The 18,045-nt window shown below is 42.5% G+C and overlaps 6 protein-coding genes across 6 annotated transcripts; all 6 read left to right on the top strand.

Moving 5' to 3' along the window:
• Positions 1-5,653: 5,653 nt before the first annotated feature.
• LOC306937568 (histone H2B-like) lies at positions 5,654-6,028 on the top strand (the record flags this gene model as incomplete). The annotated part of the gene is made up of 1 exon (XM_079521405.1): positions 5,654-6,028. One exon carries the CDS (start codon positions 5,654-5,656, stop codon positions 6,026-6,028), a length of 375 nt encoding a protein of 124 aa, XP_079377531.1.
• Positions 6,029-6,922: 894 nt separating this feature from the next.
• On the top strand, positions 6,923-7,442 carry LOC306937581 (histone H3.2-like). The gene has a single exon (XM_079521417.1). It carries the CDS (start codon positions 6,938-6,940, stop codon positions 7,346-7,348), a length of 411 nt encoding a protein of 136 aa, XP_079377543.1. The 5' UTR covers positions 6,923-6,937; the 3' UTR covers positions 7,349-7,442.
• Positions 7,443-9,054: 1,612 nt separating this feature from the next.
• On the top strand, positions 9,055-17,831 carry LOC306937244 (uncharacterized protein; the record flags this gene model as incomplete). Its single annotated transcript, XM_079520912.1, has 3 exons — positions 9,055-9,651; positions 11,329-11,421; positions 17,193-17,831. Exons 1-3 carry the CDS (start codon positions 9,088-9,090, stop codon positions 17,829-17,831), a joined length of 1,296 nt encoding a protein of 431 aa, XP_079377038.1. The 5' UTR covers positions 9,055-9,087.
• LOC306937576 (histone H4) lies at positions 10,796-11,107 on the top strand (the record flags this gene model as incomplete). Its single annotated transcript, XM_079521412.1, has 1 exon — positions 10,796-11,107. The coding sequence occupies one exon, from the start codon at positions 10,796-10,798 to the stop codon at positions 11,105-11,107; it is 312 nt and encodes a 103-aa protein (XP_079377538.1).
• LOC306937567 (histone H2B-like) lies at positions 13,464-13,856 on the top strand (the record flags this gene model as incomplete). The annotated part of the gene is made up of 1 exon (XM_079521404.1): positions 13,464-13,856. The coding sequence occupies one exon, from the start codon at positions 13,464-13,466 to the stop codon at positions 13,839-13,841; it is 378 nt and encodes a 125-aa protein (XP_079377530.1). The 3' UTR covers positions 13,842-13,856.
• LOC306937555 (histone H3.2-like) lies at positions 14,765-15,175 on the top strand (the record flags this gene model as incomplete). The annotated part of the gene is made up of 1 exon (XM_079521392.1): positions 14,765-15,175. One exon carries the CDS (start codon positions 14,765-14,767, stop codon positions 15,173-15,175), a length of 411 nt encoding a protein of 136 aa, XP_079377518.1.
• Positions 17,832-18,045: the final 214 nt, after the last annotated feature.

Genomic DNA, 18,045 nt, shown 5'->3' on the forward strand with positions numbered 1-18,045 from the left:
GCTTAGCAGACACAATTTGAAACGTGAAAATTAAATTCCTGGGATTTTTTTTGTATAGTTTGTTTTTAGCCTACACGTAGTGTCACATTCCATGGACCACAGTGCATAAAAGTGCAAGGCACATTTTAGTTTACTCCACAATCAACACTTCTGTGCAGCAAAGTGTAGGAATATTGAAGACAAGATTATGTATTAAACTGCCAATGTGTTGTGTCATCTCCCTTGATACATATTCATATAGATGGATGTATATTATTTTTTATTCCATATTCAACTTTTTGCTAAGATAACTAATGCTGTTGGCCAGGTATGTAGACATTTAATAGTGCATGCATATATGGCATTTGCTTAGCAGACACAATTTGAAACGTGAAAATTAAATTCCTGGGATTTTTTTTGTATAGTTTGTTTTATTTAAGAAGGCTTGGTCTTATTTAATCTGGAATAACAGTAATAATGCATCTAACTGAAAGTGTGATCAACATGCAAATCATTGCCCAAAACGTATAGATCGCAATCTACCAGTAAAACTGTAAATCTAATCTGCATGTCTATCAAATTGCAGGTTGAAAAGACCCTCAGCTCTGAACTCAGTAGAATCTGCACCTGGCTCACTGATAACAAACTATCCTTACACCTGGGAAAAACTGAATCCATTCTCTTTGGATCAAATAGTAATCTCAGCAAGGCAGATGGCTTCTTGGTTAGAGTGGGTGACAATATTGTCACATGAAAAGATGAAATTACCTACCTAGGTTCCATCCTGGAGGCTAATCTTTCCGGTGATAATGGCCACCAACGTAATAAAAAAAGTCAATCAAAGAACAAGATTCCTTTACAGGATCTCCTCACTGGTCAACAAAAACACCTTGAAGACCTTAACAGGAGCCCTCATACAAGGTTTCTTTGACTATGCATGCACCTCTTGGTACCACAGCACCTCAAAGGCCCTTAAAACAAGGCTCCAGACCTCCCAAAACAAACTGGTCAGGCTCCTACTTGGCCTCACTCCCCGAACCCACCTCACCCCTGCCCACTTTGACAGGCTGGAATGGCTTAGGGTCGACGACAGAGTACAGCATCTTGCAATGGGTCTGGTCCACAAGATTCGATACACCACCAAGATACCCATGTACCTGTCTAAATACTTCCTTAATGTTAACGAAGTCCACACCCACAACACCAGAGGGAGTGCAACAAACCATGTACAACCCAGATTCGGCACAAACAAGGGACTAAATTATTTCTGCTCCTATGCCACCAAAATGTGGAATGCCCTACCAACAGTCATTAAGACATGTGAATCCCTTGACTCCTTCAAAACCGCTCTCAAAGGGCACCTACGGACGGCTGCAATTCGAAACTGTCCCCCGTAAAATCTGGATCCCCCCAAACCGTCCCCCCCTTTTCCCCCTCACTGTATATGTTTATTTTCCCTTTTTACCTCCTTTATGATGAATTCCTGTTCTGTTCCTTGACTATATAGAAGTGTCTATTTGTACGTCTCTAAATGTTTTGATGAATTGAACATGGTGGACCCTCTTGTAAACAAGTGTAATGCTTAATTGGGTCGTCCACTCACAGTTAACAGTCTTTGTATTGAGTTTGTGCTTGAAATGTACTGTAATTCTGCAAACTGTTAATACATATTTCAATCAATCAATCAATCAATCAATCAATCAATCAATCAATCAATCAATCAATCAATCAATCAATCAATCAATCAATCAATCAATCAATCAGTGTTGGCTTCTCAAAGTGGAGTGGTGGTTGAGCATGTTTCTAGTAGGTCCAACATATGCACAGTAAAATCCTCAGTGTTAATGTATCCATTTGCAACTCTGAGAGGGCTGCATTGTGGGAGATTTGATTTATTTCCCAGTGGTGTTCAGATTTGTAGGACTATTTTAGCCTGTCATTCATGCATGCCAATATATATCTGTCAAACAAAGAGTTAAACAAACCAAGTCTGTTACAAAAGGTTGGTGTGGTTGAGACCTATGTTGAAATAGTGATTGAGTTTGTATGTGTCAGGTTTTATTATGTGGATTATGTTCCTCCCTGGGTTATTCACATTACTGTAGAAGCTGTGATTAACACCACAGCAGATGACGTTACAACACCAGAGGGAGTTCAACAAACATGCGTGTGCGTTCGTGTCTGTGTGAATGAATTAACGAATGAATACATATTTTATCTCCGTGTCCGGACAATTTCTTGACCCATCCCACATGGGATTATCAGTCACACACAGCAATTAAAACAATAACAAAAAAACAAAACAACCAGATCATTACAAACAGTAGTAGTAAACCCACGACTGTGGCTCAGGAGGTAGAGCAGGTCGTCCAATGATCCATGGGTCGGCGGTTCGAATCCCGGCTCCTCCTGTCTACATGTCGAAGTGTCCTTGGGCAAGACACTGAACCCCAAATTGCTCCCGATGTGCTGGTTGGTACCTTGCATGGCTTCCGCCGCAATCGGTGTATGAATGGGTGAATGTAATGCACAATCTATGTAAAGCGCCTTGGATAAAGGCGCTATATAAATGCACCATTTACCATTTACCATTTACCACACAGACCTTTTCAGTACATGAAATATATAACCAATCTATAAAACAGTTCATATATAAGTTAATGTAGTTATACGTCACCCATCGCCATGCCCTGTAAAGATACTCTGAAAAAGCGAAAACATTGTGAAAAATAAACAGAGCAGGGGTGTGGACTTTTTCAAACAATACTACTCTCAGAGCATGATCAGGACACAATACAATTGATTTTGTTCTCCACCTCGTTCAGATCACAGTATTCACATATCCTGTCCTCCTCAACAATATTTACAATTACAATTTACAATTCAGGCATTTAGCAGAAGCTAAGAACGTAACAGTGGAATATCTATATAATTAAACTATGCATATAAACTATTACATATATAGTATAAAGTGCTATGACTACATAAAATGCAAATCTAGTGCTGTCTACGTAACATGCTATAAATCTGTATAAAAAGGTAAGTCTACAAAAAGTTCTATCTAAGGGGCTAGGGCAAGTGCTTTAAAAATACACATTGCAGAAGCCTGGAATTGAACCTGAGACCACTGGCTCTCTCATCATTCAACTTTGGCCACACCTTATGCCCACCACTACACCGGTCAAGGTCTACTGTGACATGGACACAGCTGGAGGGAAGTGGACAGTCATCCAGAGAAGAGTGGACGGCACTGTGAACTTCTACAGACCCTGCAGCTCAGTACCAAGCTGGGTTTGGAGACGCATCAGGTAAGTACTGGCTGGGACTGGAGAACATGCATATCCTCACCAACAACAAAATCAAGTATAAGCTGAGGGTGGACATGGAAGACTTTGAGGGAAACACAACGTTTGCCTCTTACTCCTCTTTCTCTGTGTGTTCTGAGGCTGATGGCTACAAGCTGCAGGTTGCTGGCTTCAGTGACGGAGGAGCAGGAGACTCACTGACCTATCACAATGGTGGGAAATTCTCAACCTTTGACAAAGATCAGGACACCCATGGCCAGAACTGTGCAATTCTGTTTTACGGGGCATTTTGGTACAAGGCTTGTCTCTAAGGCTGTGGTGATGAAGATCAGACGTGTTCCTTAAACATGTTTAGGTTCACATGCATGCATCTTTGAAAAAGCACAGCCGTGGTATAAAAGCCATGATGCATTACTTACTTTTCTTTCATGTTTTTTTTTTGTATTATTATTTTAGGGTCTATGCCCATAAGGTTGCGAATACAAGCGGCCAAAATGAGTTTTCTTCGACGGGTGGCTGGCATCTCCCTTAGAGATAGGGTGAGAAGTTCAGTCACACGAGAGAGACTCAGAGTAGAACCGCTGCTCCTTCGCCTGGAAAGGAGCTGGCTGAGGTGGTTCGGGCATCTGGTTAGGATGCCTCTCGGGCGCATCCCTAGGGAGGTTCTCGACGCACGGCCCACTGGGAGGAGATCCCGGGGCAGACCAAGGCGCAGTTGGAGGAAACACATCGACTCACTGGCCTGGGAACGTCTCGGAATCCCCCAGGAGGAAGTCACTAATGTTGCTCTGGAGAGGGAAGTCTGGAGCACATGGTGGAGCTGTTGTCCCCGCGACCCGACTACGGATAAGCGGTTGAAGATGAATGGATGGATGGATGCCCAGCTTTGTGTGTCTGTGTGAACCCCATTGCGATGATTTGATTGGCTGAGCACTGCTGCATGATGATAAGAGCGCCCCTCACTTCACACAAGTGTGATTTCTCTCTCTATTTGTGACTCTGTTTAATCCTAAACTCATATATCTGTAGTGTATCACATATTATTACAGTGGTGTCAGGGCTGTGAACTAAATATATAATCCAAGATGTTGTAAATTTACAAAGACAATTATTTTAAGGTCGGGTCTATAATTCATTATACTCACATTTACAATGCATGCTAAGGATTCATAACAATATAGTGTATGAAGTATTATAAGTGTCGGTCATTGTCGTACTGTATTATTAAGCTCACCAGAACAGCACATTACAACTATACTAAGTTATATACTAATATACTATGTCTTCTTAATACATCAAGCCACAATGTTTATATAAGTCTGCTTTACTAGTACAATGTTTAGAGTGAATGATAGAGAGACTCCTTTATAAAATAAGCTTGCTACCAATTATGCATGGGTCAATCATATATAGAGCAGTTCATTCCTATTGGGGGACTGATTTTGAGTAATTATTGTTTACTTAATGTCATAATAATTAGACATATTTTGCCACGTTTAATTCCCAGAACCACTTTACCACTTTGCCATCGGTGTATGAATGAGTAAATGTAATGCACATATTATGTGCACATTGCATTCCAGGTGAATAAGTAATACAACACCAATGTGATTGTTATAATACTCTTTAATGTATGTAGACACACACACACACACACACACACACACACACACACACACACACACACACACACACACACACACACACACACACACACACACACACACACACACACACACACACACACACACACACACACACACACACACACACACACACACACACACACACACACACACACACACACACACACACACACACACACACACACACACACACACACACACACACACACACACACACACACACACACACACACACACACACACACACACACACACACACACAGAGGCAATCATTAGCAATATACTCCCTGATTCAGTTTGGTATAGTCTATATAAGATGACCCACTTAATTCATGTCACATAATTACACACAGCTTCAAGTTTGTGATTGAAGTCAGAGACCTCACTCATCCCAGCTATGATTAGCATCTATGAAATGCACATTTCATGCCATAGAAATATCATCTCGGATTGATAGCGGATCAATATAATATGTCTATTATCATGATAAATGCCTAGTAGTAGTCTATTTTAGTGGGACAATATACAGGCAGGCGGGAGAACATTATACAGAAACAAAGACAGTGTGAGACACCTCCCACTCTGGGTCACATGAGCAGTGCCAGCATAAGCCAATCAACTGCTGGGAGTCGCATACCTCATTTGCATAGGCTTGCTATAAATATTGGTGCAACGCCACGAACAGATCACCTTAGTTATTTTCTTCAATACACAAAGAAAACTATGCCTGAAGTAGCGAAACCAGCGCCCAAGAAGGGCTCCAAGAAAGCCGTCGCCAAGACCGCAGCAAAGGGCGGCAAGAAGCGCAGAAAGTCCAGGAAGGAGAGCTATGCCATCTACATATACAAGGTCCTGAAGCAGGTCCACCCTGACACCGGTGTCTCTTCCAAGGCCATGGGCATCATGAACTCCTTTGTCAACGACATTTTTGAGCGTATCGCCGGTGAAGCCTCCAAACTGGCTCACTACAACAAGCGCTCCACCATCTCATCCAGGGAGATTCAGACCGCCGTCCGCCTGCTGCTCCCCGGTGAGCTGGCCAAGCACGCCGTGTCTGAAGGCACCAAGGCTGTGACCAAGTACACCAGCTCCAAGTAAACTGATTTGTCTGCTCTAAACACAACGGTCCTTTTAAGGACCACCCATCTAATCCAACAAAGCGTTTATCCTCCTAACATAAACCAGTTTGTCCAGTTTGGTTATCGAACATTTATGTGAATTGCAGTGGTCATAGATAACATGAAACTTTCATATTTGGCAATACATTCAGTTAATAATTTTCATATGCAACTACGTATGTACGTATGATCTACGTACGTTAGAGAAGCTTTCTATTACACTAGTCTAGCTCTACTAAGACGGTAAATTAATTGTATTATGATCCAAACAATTTATAAACATTAATAGCTAAAATGTGTATTTTGTTCCAAGTTGTGAATACATGATTATTTGTAGGTGCACCTGTATTCTATCATAATATCTTATAGTACCATTATGAATATGGGGATATGTAGGTAGGTGTGATAGCGACAGCAGTAAGCATATGGCACACAGGGTCAATTCAAAAACTGAATACAAACGTGACTTTAAAGCATATAGGCCCAAGCTAAGGCCCTGGCAATGTTTACAGTGACAATAGAGCGCACGTGTGGGACAATAAACGGGATTCAATTAAACAGCAGTGTAGGCTTATTTCACCAAGTACTTTTAACTTTTTCCATGTCATACGAAATATGCCTACAGCAATGCATTATCAGTTTGCAACGGAAACTAGTAGTATTCCATAGTATTTATTTGCACAGCAACCCCAGCGCAGTAGGCTATGGCATTTGTAAGAGTTCCCCTCCAATCGGTGCCAGTGATGCATGATACCTCCCCAAACAAGGCGGTACCCTGACCACTGACCAATCAGAGGACGACGGCGTCTCTGAGGCGCTAATAAAAGCAGCAGTTTTCAGTGCAATTAAGCATTCTATTCTCAACTTCTTTAGAAGACAACAAGATACAATGGCAAGAACCAAGCAGACCGCTCGTAAGTCCACCGGTGGCAAAGCGCCCAGGAAGCAGCTCGCCACCAAGGCAGCTCGTAAGAGCGCACCGGCAACCGGTGGCGTGAAGAAGCCTCACCGTTACCGTCCCGGTACAGTGGCTCTGAGGGAGATCCGTCGTTACCAAAAATCCACCGAGCTGCTCATCCGCAAGCTGCCCTTCCAGCGCCTGGTGAGGGAGATCGCCCAGGACTTCAAGACCGACCTGCGCTTCCAGAGCTCCGCCGTCATGGCTCTCCAGGAGTCTGCCGAGGCTTATCTGGTCGGTCTGTTTGAAGACACCAACCTTTGCGCCATTCACGCCAAGAGGGTGACTATCATGCCCAAAGACATCCAGCTGGCCCGTCGTATCCGCGGAGAACGTGCTTAGACTAATCTGTCACAACCCCAAAACGGCTCTTTTAAGAGCCACCAAATGTGTTATTTGAAGAGAAATCATTCCTTTCCATAGTATAGATTGACAATAAGCCAATAATTACTCATCTTCCATTTATTACAAACAGTCAACGTGTTGCATTGTTTGTCTATAGTTATCGGAGCCTATATTTAACTGCAGCCATAATGACATATGCTACAATAACTTAATGCTTTTAGCCAGTTATTTAGATACATTAGTGAATATTTTTGATTCATTACTATATAAATAATATGGAGGCTTTGGTCTGGTTTTACTGATCTGATTTACCAATCTGTAATAATCTAACTGAAATAATTGTATTTAATGTGTGATTTAAATCACCTCAATCACTCACATTGACACATTCAGCTCCACCCTGTGGGGTGTTGTTGAACTCAACATGATGCTTCACAACAAAACCAGCAGCTATTCATAGTCCTGGAATGGGGGCGGGGGGGGGGGGGTATTTTAATTGTTGTGTGTTAAATGTGTTGTGTTCAGTTGTGTTTTAGACTCTTAACTCACATGTGCACAGTAGTGGGAGATTTATTTTCCAGTTATGTTCAGGGTTTAGGACTAATCTCCTATTCTTCTTTCTTAATATTCATGCCAATATTTATTTATCAAACAAATGTAACACCAATACAGGAGCTAAAATAACTGAGTCTGGTACAATAGTTTGTTGTGGCATTGATTGAGTTAGTGCCAGGTTTTAGCATGTGCATTTTGTCAATGATGGCCCCTCTGGGAGGAAAAAATAAAATAAAGTACAATTGGGTGACTATTATTGCTTGGCAATGGGCCACTTGCTTTTAATGAAAAGCATGTACACCCAGGTTGGTGTTTTTCTATATACTGTAGAGTGATAAACAAATGTCTTGTGTTGGGTGACATTGTGAGAAGACTGTAATAGTTCAGTAAAACAGAGAGCGAGAGAGAGAGTGTGTGTGTCTCTCAGTGTCAATGAGGTGGGCTACTATGAAAGGCAAAGCCATTTTATTTCAACAAGGCAATTCAATGTGCTTTACACAGAACATGCTTTACACAGAACATAAAGTAATGGCAATTTGTGAAATGGCACAAGGGAAGAAATATTCCTATATATTTTTTATTTTATTTATACAGAATACAATGATGAGTTAATCATATGCTTTGCAGCATGGCACATTGCATTCTAGGCCTACCTGAGAAGTGTCTTCATAATCAAATATACAATATATCTTAGTTTTCTGATCACAGTGAGTTATTTGTCCAACAGCTGGCATTCTGTCATTGGAAGTTGAGATCAACTCCACCATCATGCTTTCCTTGAACTGGAGTGTGTTTACTGTGGTCAGAAAACATTATATTTATAGCAAAACGGATGACATAACAAAATCATAGTTTATGGTATCGCGTCACCAGGAATCTCTGCTAAATTGATTGTGAGTATTGTTGTTATTACAACATAGTTTACAATATTTTAGAAGAAAAATGACATGTGTGTTAACTGGTCAGCTCTTTTTCGCATTAAATAATATACACAGTAGTTTGTTATAACTTGTTTTAATCGAGGAGAAAACACAAATGGCACAAGAGAGAAGAGGGCCTGTGTGTGTTGACTCTACATGGTTCTCATGTGGTGTTTAAGTCCAGCCCCTTCAGAGCGTTCAGCATCAGTCTGTGAGAGTTTACTTGAGAGAAGGAACAGCAACCTATTATACGAGACAATAATGGCAGAAGTCGCACCAGCACCCGCTCCGTCACCGGCCAAGGCCGCCAAGAAGAAGGCAGCACCCCAACCCAAGAAGACCGGCCCCAGCGTCGCTGAGCTGGTCGTCAAGGCCGTGTCCGCCTCCAAGGAGCGGAGCGGTGTGTCCCTGGCTGCGGTCAAGAAGGCTCTGGCTGCCGGCGGCTACGATGTTGAGAAGAACAAGTCCCGCGTTAAGATCGCCGTCAAGAGCCTGGTCGCTAAAGGCACCCTGGTCCAGCTCAAAGGCACTGGCGCGTCTGGCTCTTTCAAGATTAGCAAGACTGCAGAAGCGGTGAAGGTAAAGAAACCTGTTGCTAAGAAAGCAGTCAAAGCAAAGAAGCCTGCTGCAGCCAAGAAACCCGTAGCGGCTAAGAAGCCCAAGAAGGTGGCAGCAAAGAAGCCCGTAGCCGCCAAGAAATCACCCAAGAAAGCCAAGAAGCCTGCCGCCAAGAAAGTAGCAGCTAAAAGCCCGAAGAAGGCCACCAAGAGCCCCAAGAAAGTGGCTAAGAAGCCCACAGCAGCCAAAAAAGCTCCAGCCAAGAAGGTTGCCAAACCCAAGGCAGCAAAGAAGGCAGCTCCCAAAAAGAAGTAAACTGTCTGCACTCTGCTCATCTGTATACCCACAAAAGGCTCTTTTAAGAGCCAACCATATTATTTTATAAGAGTATCTTCTTTGTCTACATCTACATCATGGACACATGTGCTGGGATAATCAGTTTATTACTACATTAATAGTAAAATAAGGCCCTTGCTCAAATATAATAGTGAAGTTATTTGTAAATTACATGCAGTTTGCCTATGTTCTAAGGCCACTAGGCCAGGGCATTTCTCCCTGAAAGTTTCTCTCAATTTCTTGAGTCACTGTTTTATTTGGTTCAAACTTCAAAAAAATTACAATGAATAGTGGACATGATATTTAATCAATCATTCATTCATTCATTCAAACCTTTTATTCTCCAGAGACATTGAGGTTTCCCTCATTTGCAGTGTCGTCGAGATACAGTACAACATAATACATTTCCAAGCAATAAACAAATAAAAGTAAAAAATATAAACAGTAACCAACCACTCTACTACATAATTACAACTAGACATTGTGTGCAGTAGCCTGGTTAATAAACCAGACCGAATCAGCCTTTGGCAAAAAAAAAATTGCCTGCCACCGCGACAGTGTTGTGTGATATTAGTCTGGCTTAGTTATTAGCCAGGCTATGCGCAGTATTATTGTATCAGTCTCTTGGATTGACAAAAAATAATAATAGGGGGAATTATTAACAGCATGATAGAGGGGTTGACTACTAGCAATATTACTGTAAACTATCCGAAGGTGATGCGACAACAAAGAACCAGGTCTCAGGAGGGGTATGTTACATAGCCTACTACTGTACATAGGCTACGCAATATCATATTGTATTACATTCAAATAGAGTTAAAGTTTAACTAATGCACCCAATGGGTGATGAACCAAAGGGGGAGGAGTGTGTGGGTGTGTGCGCGTGTGTGTGTGTGTGTGAGAGAGAGAGAGAGAGAGCGAGAGAGGTGGGCGGGGTTTAGTAACGCCCACGCAGCTCGCTCTGCCTGTCCTCCCCTAAGGTCCTCCCTTACGTCCTCAGAACACACATAAAATAGCAAGTCTCTGGGCTCTGAAATAACTCAGTTTTCTGACTCTAACTACAGCATAACTCAAAATGTCAGGAAGAGGCAAGGGAGGAAAAGGCCTAGGGAAAGGAGGCGCCAAGCGTCATCGCAAAGTGCTTCGTGATAACATCCAGGGAATCACCAAGCCCGCTATCCGCCGTCTGGCTCGCCGTGGCGGAGTGAAGCGTATCTCCGGTCTGATCTACGAAGAGACCCGCGGTGTCCTCAAAGTTTTCCTGGAGAACGTGATCCGTGACGCAGTCACCTACACCGAGCACGCCAAGAGAAAGACCGTGACCGCCATGGATGTTGTCTATGCTCTGAAGAGACAGGGACGCACTCTGTACGGATTCGGAGGTTAATAATGCTGACTTGATCTACCAACAACCCAAAGGCTCTTTTAAGAGCCGCCCACACTTTCTTTACAGAGTTTGTTCCATTCAAGTAGGCAATATTTGCATTGTATAAAGTTTGCATATGAGCCATGATTCATAGACTAACCGGATTACCGGTAGATCTGAATCCAGTTTTTGCCAGTGCCAAAAGCGACCCAGATATCTGCAGCTGGATACTTGGTGAACAGGGCATGGAAGTTACCGATGAGGATAACAACAACATCCGTATCCACAGTGCGTATCAAGCAGGTAGAACAGCCATGTACCAGGGCATCAAGCAGGTGAATCACTATCCTGGTGTCTGCCTCTTCATGGTTACATGGCAGCATGTAGTGGCTAATGTCTGTGCCAACCACTGTGATGCCAGATGTAATGAAGACCAAAAACTACACCAATGTTCATATAAACACCATCTGCCATGCTCTGGGCAAAGACAAGTCCACAGCACTTCCGGTCTTCCACTGTTACACAGGCTGTGACACAACATCAGCATTCTGTGGGAAAGGGAAGAAGTCAGCATGGGTGGCTTGGAATTCCTACCCTGAGGTCACCCAGGCCTTCACCTACATGACAGAAAATCCATACACTAATGTGACCATAGATGCCCAACACTTTCAGCTTCTTGAGCGCTTTACAGTCATCATGTATGACAAAACAAGTGATTTGGAATCTGTCAATGAAGCACGGCGAGAATGGTTCTGCCAGAAGAACAAAACGATGGAACACATTACACCAACACAAGATTCACTGCTGCAGCACGTGAAGCGAGTTGTATACCAGTCTGGGATCTGGGCCACGTCTGAACTGGCCCAGCAGCCAACACCCAGTCCAGAAGGATGGGGATGGACATTGGATGTCGACAACCAGATCTGGCTTCCTGTGTGGAGCACTCTACCTATGGCGTCAAAAGCCTGCAATGAACTGGTAAAGTGCGGTTGTAAAAAGGGTTGTGGTGCAAGATGCTCATGTCAGAAGGCACACTGGAATTGCACAGCTCTTTGCAGTTGTAACTGTGACAGATAATTTGAAGTTGAAGATTATGTAAATATGTTGCTAGAATGACCGTATTTATTTGATATTGGCACAAATAAACATCTAGTGATATTCTCAATGACCTTAATGCATTCCTTGACCCAGATAATGTATATTTTGACACCAAGATTGACCTTCTAAGTGGCTTAGAAGCCGAGATAGCGGCACTTATAGATATTACATGGCGGCCATCTTTGAACGCCAAGATGGCCGCCTTCTGACATCTTGATGACGTGGCCCCCCTTCCAAAATGAAACGTATGGTTATGGAGAGCATGTGGAAAAATGTTGGCGCTTTTGTCCGCCGCGTCCACATAATTTCGCTAAGCTACCGGACTAATAGTCATTGTTATACAGGCTGCTCAGAAATAGTAAATAATAAATATGACAAGATAGGTTAGATTTGTTTTCAAACATGAGACTAAATATGCATGGCAAAGTGTCTGAGAAGCCAATGTGGTACCATTTACAAATGACCTCTGGCAGTCTACTAGCAAATGCTCTATCGTTTCATCTGTATTACAATTTAGAACCAGGCATTTAATAGTTTTAACAAAACAGCTCCTTTTTACCACCGCCCTTACTGCTAGTCTTCCCCTTTTTTACCTCTTTACCTCCTTTATGATGAATTCCTGTTCTGTTCTCTGGCTATAATAAAGGGGTATTTGTACGTATCTAAATATTTTGATGAATTGAACAAGGTGGACGCTCTATTAAACAAGTGTAATGCTGTATTGGGTCGTCCACTCGCAGTTAAGAGTCTTTGTATTGAGTTGAAATATACTGTAATTCTGCAAACTGTTAATACATATTTAAATCAAACAAGGTCTGCTTGAAGTCAAATTACCTCACTCATCACAGCAATGGTACAAAGTGGTTCAGGGCAAGCAAATAGTATTTTAGTGGACTGACTACTAGATTATATAAATGCATTGAGAGATTAGAACGTGGGTTATAATTGTATTTAATTTGGAGCGTGGAATAGAAGATTTACTCATTTACCCTAGTCTGTATTTTAGCGACAGTAGATCAGACGGGTGGGAGAACATTATTTGTATTGAGTTGTGCTTGAAATGTACTGTAATTCTGCAAAGATATTTCAATCAATCAATCAATCAATGCAGAAACAAAGACAGTGTGAGTCTCCTCCCTCTGTGGGTCACATGAGCAGTGGCAGAAGAAGCCAATCATATGCTGGGAGTCGCACACTTAATTTGCATAGACTTGCTATAAATACTGGTGCAACGCCGAAACACAGTTCACTTATTTTCTTCAATCACTGAGGAAGAAACATGCCTGAAGTAGCAAAGCCAGCGCCCAAGAAGGGCTCCAAGAAAGCAGTCACCAAGACCGCTGCTGCGAAGGGCGGCAAGAAGCGCAGAAAGTCCAGGAAGGAGAGCTACGCCATCTACATATACAAGGTCCTGAAGCAGGTCCACCCCGACACCGGTGTCTCTTCCAAGGCCATGGGCATCATGAACTCCTTCGTCAACGACATCTTTGAGCGCATCGCCGGTGAAGCCTCCAAACTGGCTAACTACAACAAGCGCCGCACCATCACATCCAGGGAGATTCAGACCGCCGTCCGCCTGCTGCTCCCCGGTGAGCTGGCCAAGCACGCCGTGTCTGAAGGCACCAAGGCTGTGACCAAGTACACCAGCTCCAAGTAAACTGTTCTGTCTGCTCTAAACACAACGGTCCTTTTAAGGACCACCCATCTTCTCCAACAAAGCGTTTATCCTCCTAACATAATGACCAACTATTACAGCGCTTGAGATCTAAACCACTTTGTCCATGTCGGTTATCCAACATTTATGTGAATTGCAGTGGTCGCAGATGACATGAAACTTTCCTATTGGGCAATACGATCAGTTAATAATTTCCATATGCAACTACTTATATACAGTATGTATGATCTACGTACGTTAGAGAAGCTTTCTATTACACTAGTCTAGCTCCACTAAGACGGTAAATTAATTGTATTCTTATGATCCAAACAATTTATAAACATTACTAAAATGTGTATTTTGTTCCAAGTTGTGAATACATGATTATTTGTAGGTGCACCTGTATTCTATCATAAGCTCATGATATAGATTAATTAAGACACTGGGACGGCATTATAGTACCATTATGAATATGGGCATATGTAGGTAGGTATATGGCACACAGGGTCAACTGAATACAAACGTGACTTTAAAGCATATAGGCCCTAGCAATGTTTACAATAGAGCGCACGAGTGGGAAAATAAACGGGATTCAATTAAACAGCAGTATAGGCTTATTTAACCAAGTACTTTTAACTTTTCCATGTCATACGAAATATGCCTACAGCAATGCATTATCAGTTTGCAATGGAAACTAGTATTCCATAGTATTTATTAGCACAGCAACCCAGTGCAGTAGGCTATGGTATTTGTAAGAGTTCCCCTCCAATCGGTGCCAGTGATGCATGATACCTCCCCAAACAAGGCGGTACCCTGACCACTGACCAATCAGAGGACGACGGCGTCTCTGAGGCGCTAATAAAAGCAGCAGTTTTCAGTCCACTAAGCATTCTATTCTCAACTTCTTTAGAAGACAACACCATACAATGGCAAGAACCAAGCAGACCGCTCGTAAGTCCACCGGTGGCAAAGCGCCCAGGAAGCAGCTCGCCACCAAGGCAGCTCGTAAGAGCGCCCCGGCAACCGGTGGCGTGAAGAAGCCTCACCGTTACCGTCCCGGTACAGTGGCTCTGAGGGAGATCCGTCGTTACCAGAAATCCACCGAGCTGCTGATCCGCAAGCTGCCCTTCCAGCGCCTGGTGAGGGAGATTGCCCAGGACTTTAAGACCGACCTGCGCTTCCAAAGCTCGGCCGTCATGGCTCTCCAGGAGTCTGCCGAGGCTTATCTTGTCGGTCTGTTTGAAGACACTAACCTGTGCGCCATTCACGCAAAGAGGGTGACCATCATGCCCAAAGACATCCAGCTGGCACGTCGTATCCGCGGAGAACGTGCTTAAACTAATTTGTCACTGTCACAACTCCAAAACGGCTCTTTTAAGAGCCACCAAATGTGTTATTTGAAGATAAATCATTCCTTTCAATAGTATACTTTGACACTAAGCCAATTACTGATATCTTCCATTTATTACGAACAGTCAACGTGTTTAGGTTTTAGGTTTATTTATTTAGCATGTAGTACAAAAGATAGACAATACATATCAAAAAAACAAAAATACAATGCAAGGAAAGGAAGAAGCAGTCTACGTTTGTCTAGTTATCAGAGCCTATATTTAACAGCCATAATGACATGCTACAATAACTAATGCTTTTAGCCAGTTATGTAGATACATTAGTGAATATTTTTGATTAATTACTATATATAAATAATATGGAGGCTTTTGGTCTGGTCTTACTGATCTGATTTACTAATCAGTAATAATAATGTGTAACTGAAATAATTGGATTTAATGTGTGATTTAAATCACCTCAATCACTCATTGACACATTCAGCTCCACCCTGTGGAACAACATGATGCTTCACACCAAAACCAGCAGCTATTCATAGTCTTGGAATGAGACTCTTCTGTACAAAGCAAGTATAGAGAGGAGAGCTTTGGTGTAAATATAATCTGCATGTCTATCAGCGTTTGCGTTTGCTTCTCAAAGTGGAGGTGGGGGTTGAGCGTTGAACATGTTTCTAGTATTGGGGGGGATTTATTTGAATTGTTGTGTGTTAAATGTGTTGTCTAGTTCAGTTGTGTTTTTAATCTCCTTATTCTTCTTTCTTAATATTCAAGCCAATAATTATTTATCAAACAAATGTAACACCAATAAAGGAGCTAAAATAACTGAGTCTGGTTTGGTGTGGCATTGTTGTAATATTGATTGATTTAACATGTGCCATGTTTTAGCATGTGCATTTTGTCAATTATGGCCCTTCTCTGGGAGGAAAAACTAAAATAAAGTACAATTGGGTGACTATTATTGCTTGGCAATGGGCCATTTGCTTTTAATGAAATGCATGTAAACCCAGGTTGGTGTTTTTCTATATACTGTAGAAGAGTGATAAACAAATGTCTTGTGTTGGGTGACATTGTGAGAAGAATGTAATAGTTCAGTACAACAGAGAGCGAGAGAGTGTGTGTGTGTGTGTGTGTGTGTGTGTGTGTGTGTGTCAGTGTTTTCCATGACTCCATTTGTTCTAAATAACACAATGAGGTGGGCTACTATGAAAGGCAAAGCCATTTTTATTTCAACAAGGCAATTCAATGTGCTTTACACACTAGGGAAGAAATATTCCTATATATTTTTTATTTTATTTATACAGAATACACTGATGAGTTAATCATATGCTTTGCAGCATGGCACATTGCAGCATGAAGTATTCTAGGCCTACCTGAGAAGTGTCTCCATAATCAAATATACAATATATCTTAGTTTTCGGATCACAGTGGGTTATTTGTCCAAAATTAACCACGTTTTCCAACAGCTGGCATTCTGTCATTGGAAGTTGAGATCAACTCCACCATCATGCTTTCCTTGAACTGGAGTGTGTTTACACTGTGGTCAGAAAACATTATATTTATAGCAAAAAGGATGCCATAACAAAATTATAGTTTATGGTATCGCGTCACCAGGAATGTATGCTAAATTGATTGTGAGTATTGTTGTTATTACAACATAGTTTACAATATTTTAGAAGACAAATGACAAAGGCAACACTGTGATCTGACTGCAGATGGGTGATGTTTTGAGGTTATTACTAAAAAGGAGTGCACTGCTTTCATATTAGATATATTCATGACAGAAAGGCACATGTGTGTTAACTGGTCAGCTCTTTGTCGCATTAAATAATATACACAGTAGTTTGTTATAACTTGTTTTAATCGAGGAGAAAACACAAGTGGCACAAGAGAGAAGAGGGACTGTGTGTGTTGACTCTACATGGTTCTCATGTGGTGTTTAAGTCCAGCCCCTTCAGTGCGTTCAGCATCAGTCTGTGAGAGTTTACTTGAGAGAAGGAACAGCAATCTACTATCCGAGACAACAATGGCAGAAGTCGCACCAGCACCAGCACCAGCACCAGCTCCGTCACCGGCCAAGGCCGCCAAGAAGAAGGCAGCACCCCGAACCATGAAGACCGGCCCCAGCGTCGCTGAGCTGGTCGTGAAGGCCGTGTCCGCCTCCGAGGAGCGGAGCGGTGTGTCCCTGGCTGCTGTCAAGAAGGCTCTGGCTGCCGGCGGCTACGATGTTGAGAAGAACAAGTCCCGCGTTAAGATCGCCGTCAAGAGCCTGGTCGCTAAAGGCACCCTGGTCCAGCTCAAAGGCACTGGCGCGTCTGGCTCTTTCAAGATTAGCAAGACTGCAGAAGCGGTGAAGGTAAAGAAACCTGTTGCTAAGAAAGCAGTCAAAGCAAAGAAGCCTGCTGCAGCCAAGAAACCCGTAGCGGCTAAGAAGCCCAAGAAGGTGGCAGTAAAGAAGCCAGCAGCCGCCAAGAAATCACCCAAGAAAGCCAAGAAGCCTGCCGCCAAGAAAGTAGCAGCTAAAAGCCCGAAGAAGGCCACCAAGAGCCCCAAGAAAGTGGCTAAGAAGCCCGCAGCAGCCAAGAAAGCTCCTGCCAAGAAGGTTGCCAAACCCAAGGCAGCAAAGAAGGCAGCTCCCAAAAAGAAGTAAACTGTCTGCACTCTGCTCATCTGTATACCCACAAAAGGCTCTTTTAAGAGCCAACCACATTATTTTATAAGAGTATCTTCTTTGTCTACACCATGGACACATGTGCTGGGATAATCAGTTTATTACTACATTAATAGTAAAATAAGGCCACAAATAAGGCCCTTGCTCAAATATAATACTTATTTTGTAAGTTACATGCAGTTTGCCTATGTTC

Source organism: Electrona antarctica (genome assembly GCF_951216825.1).
Source record: "Electrona antarctica genome assembly, chromosome: 14".
NCBI lineage: Eukaryota > Metazoa > Chordata > Actinopteri > Myctophiformes > Myctophidae > Electrona > Electrona antarctica.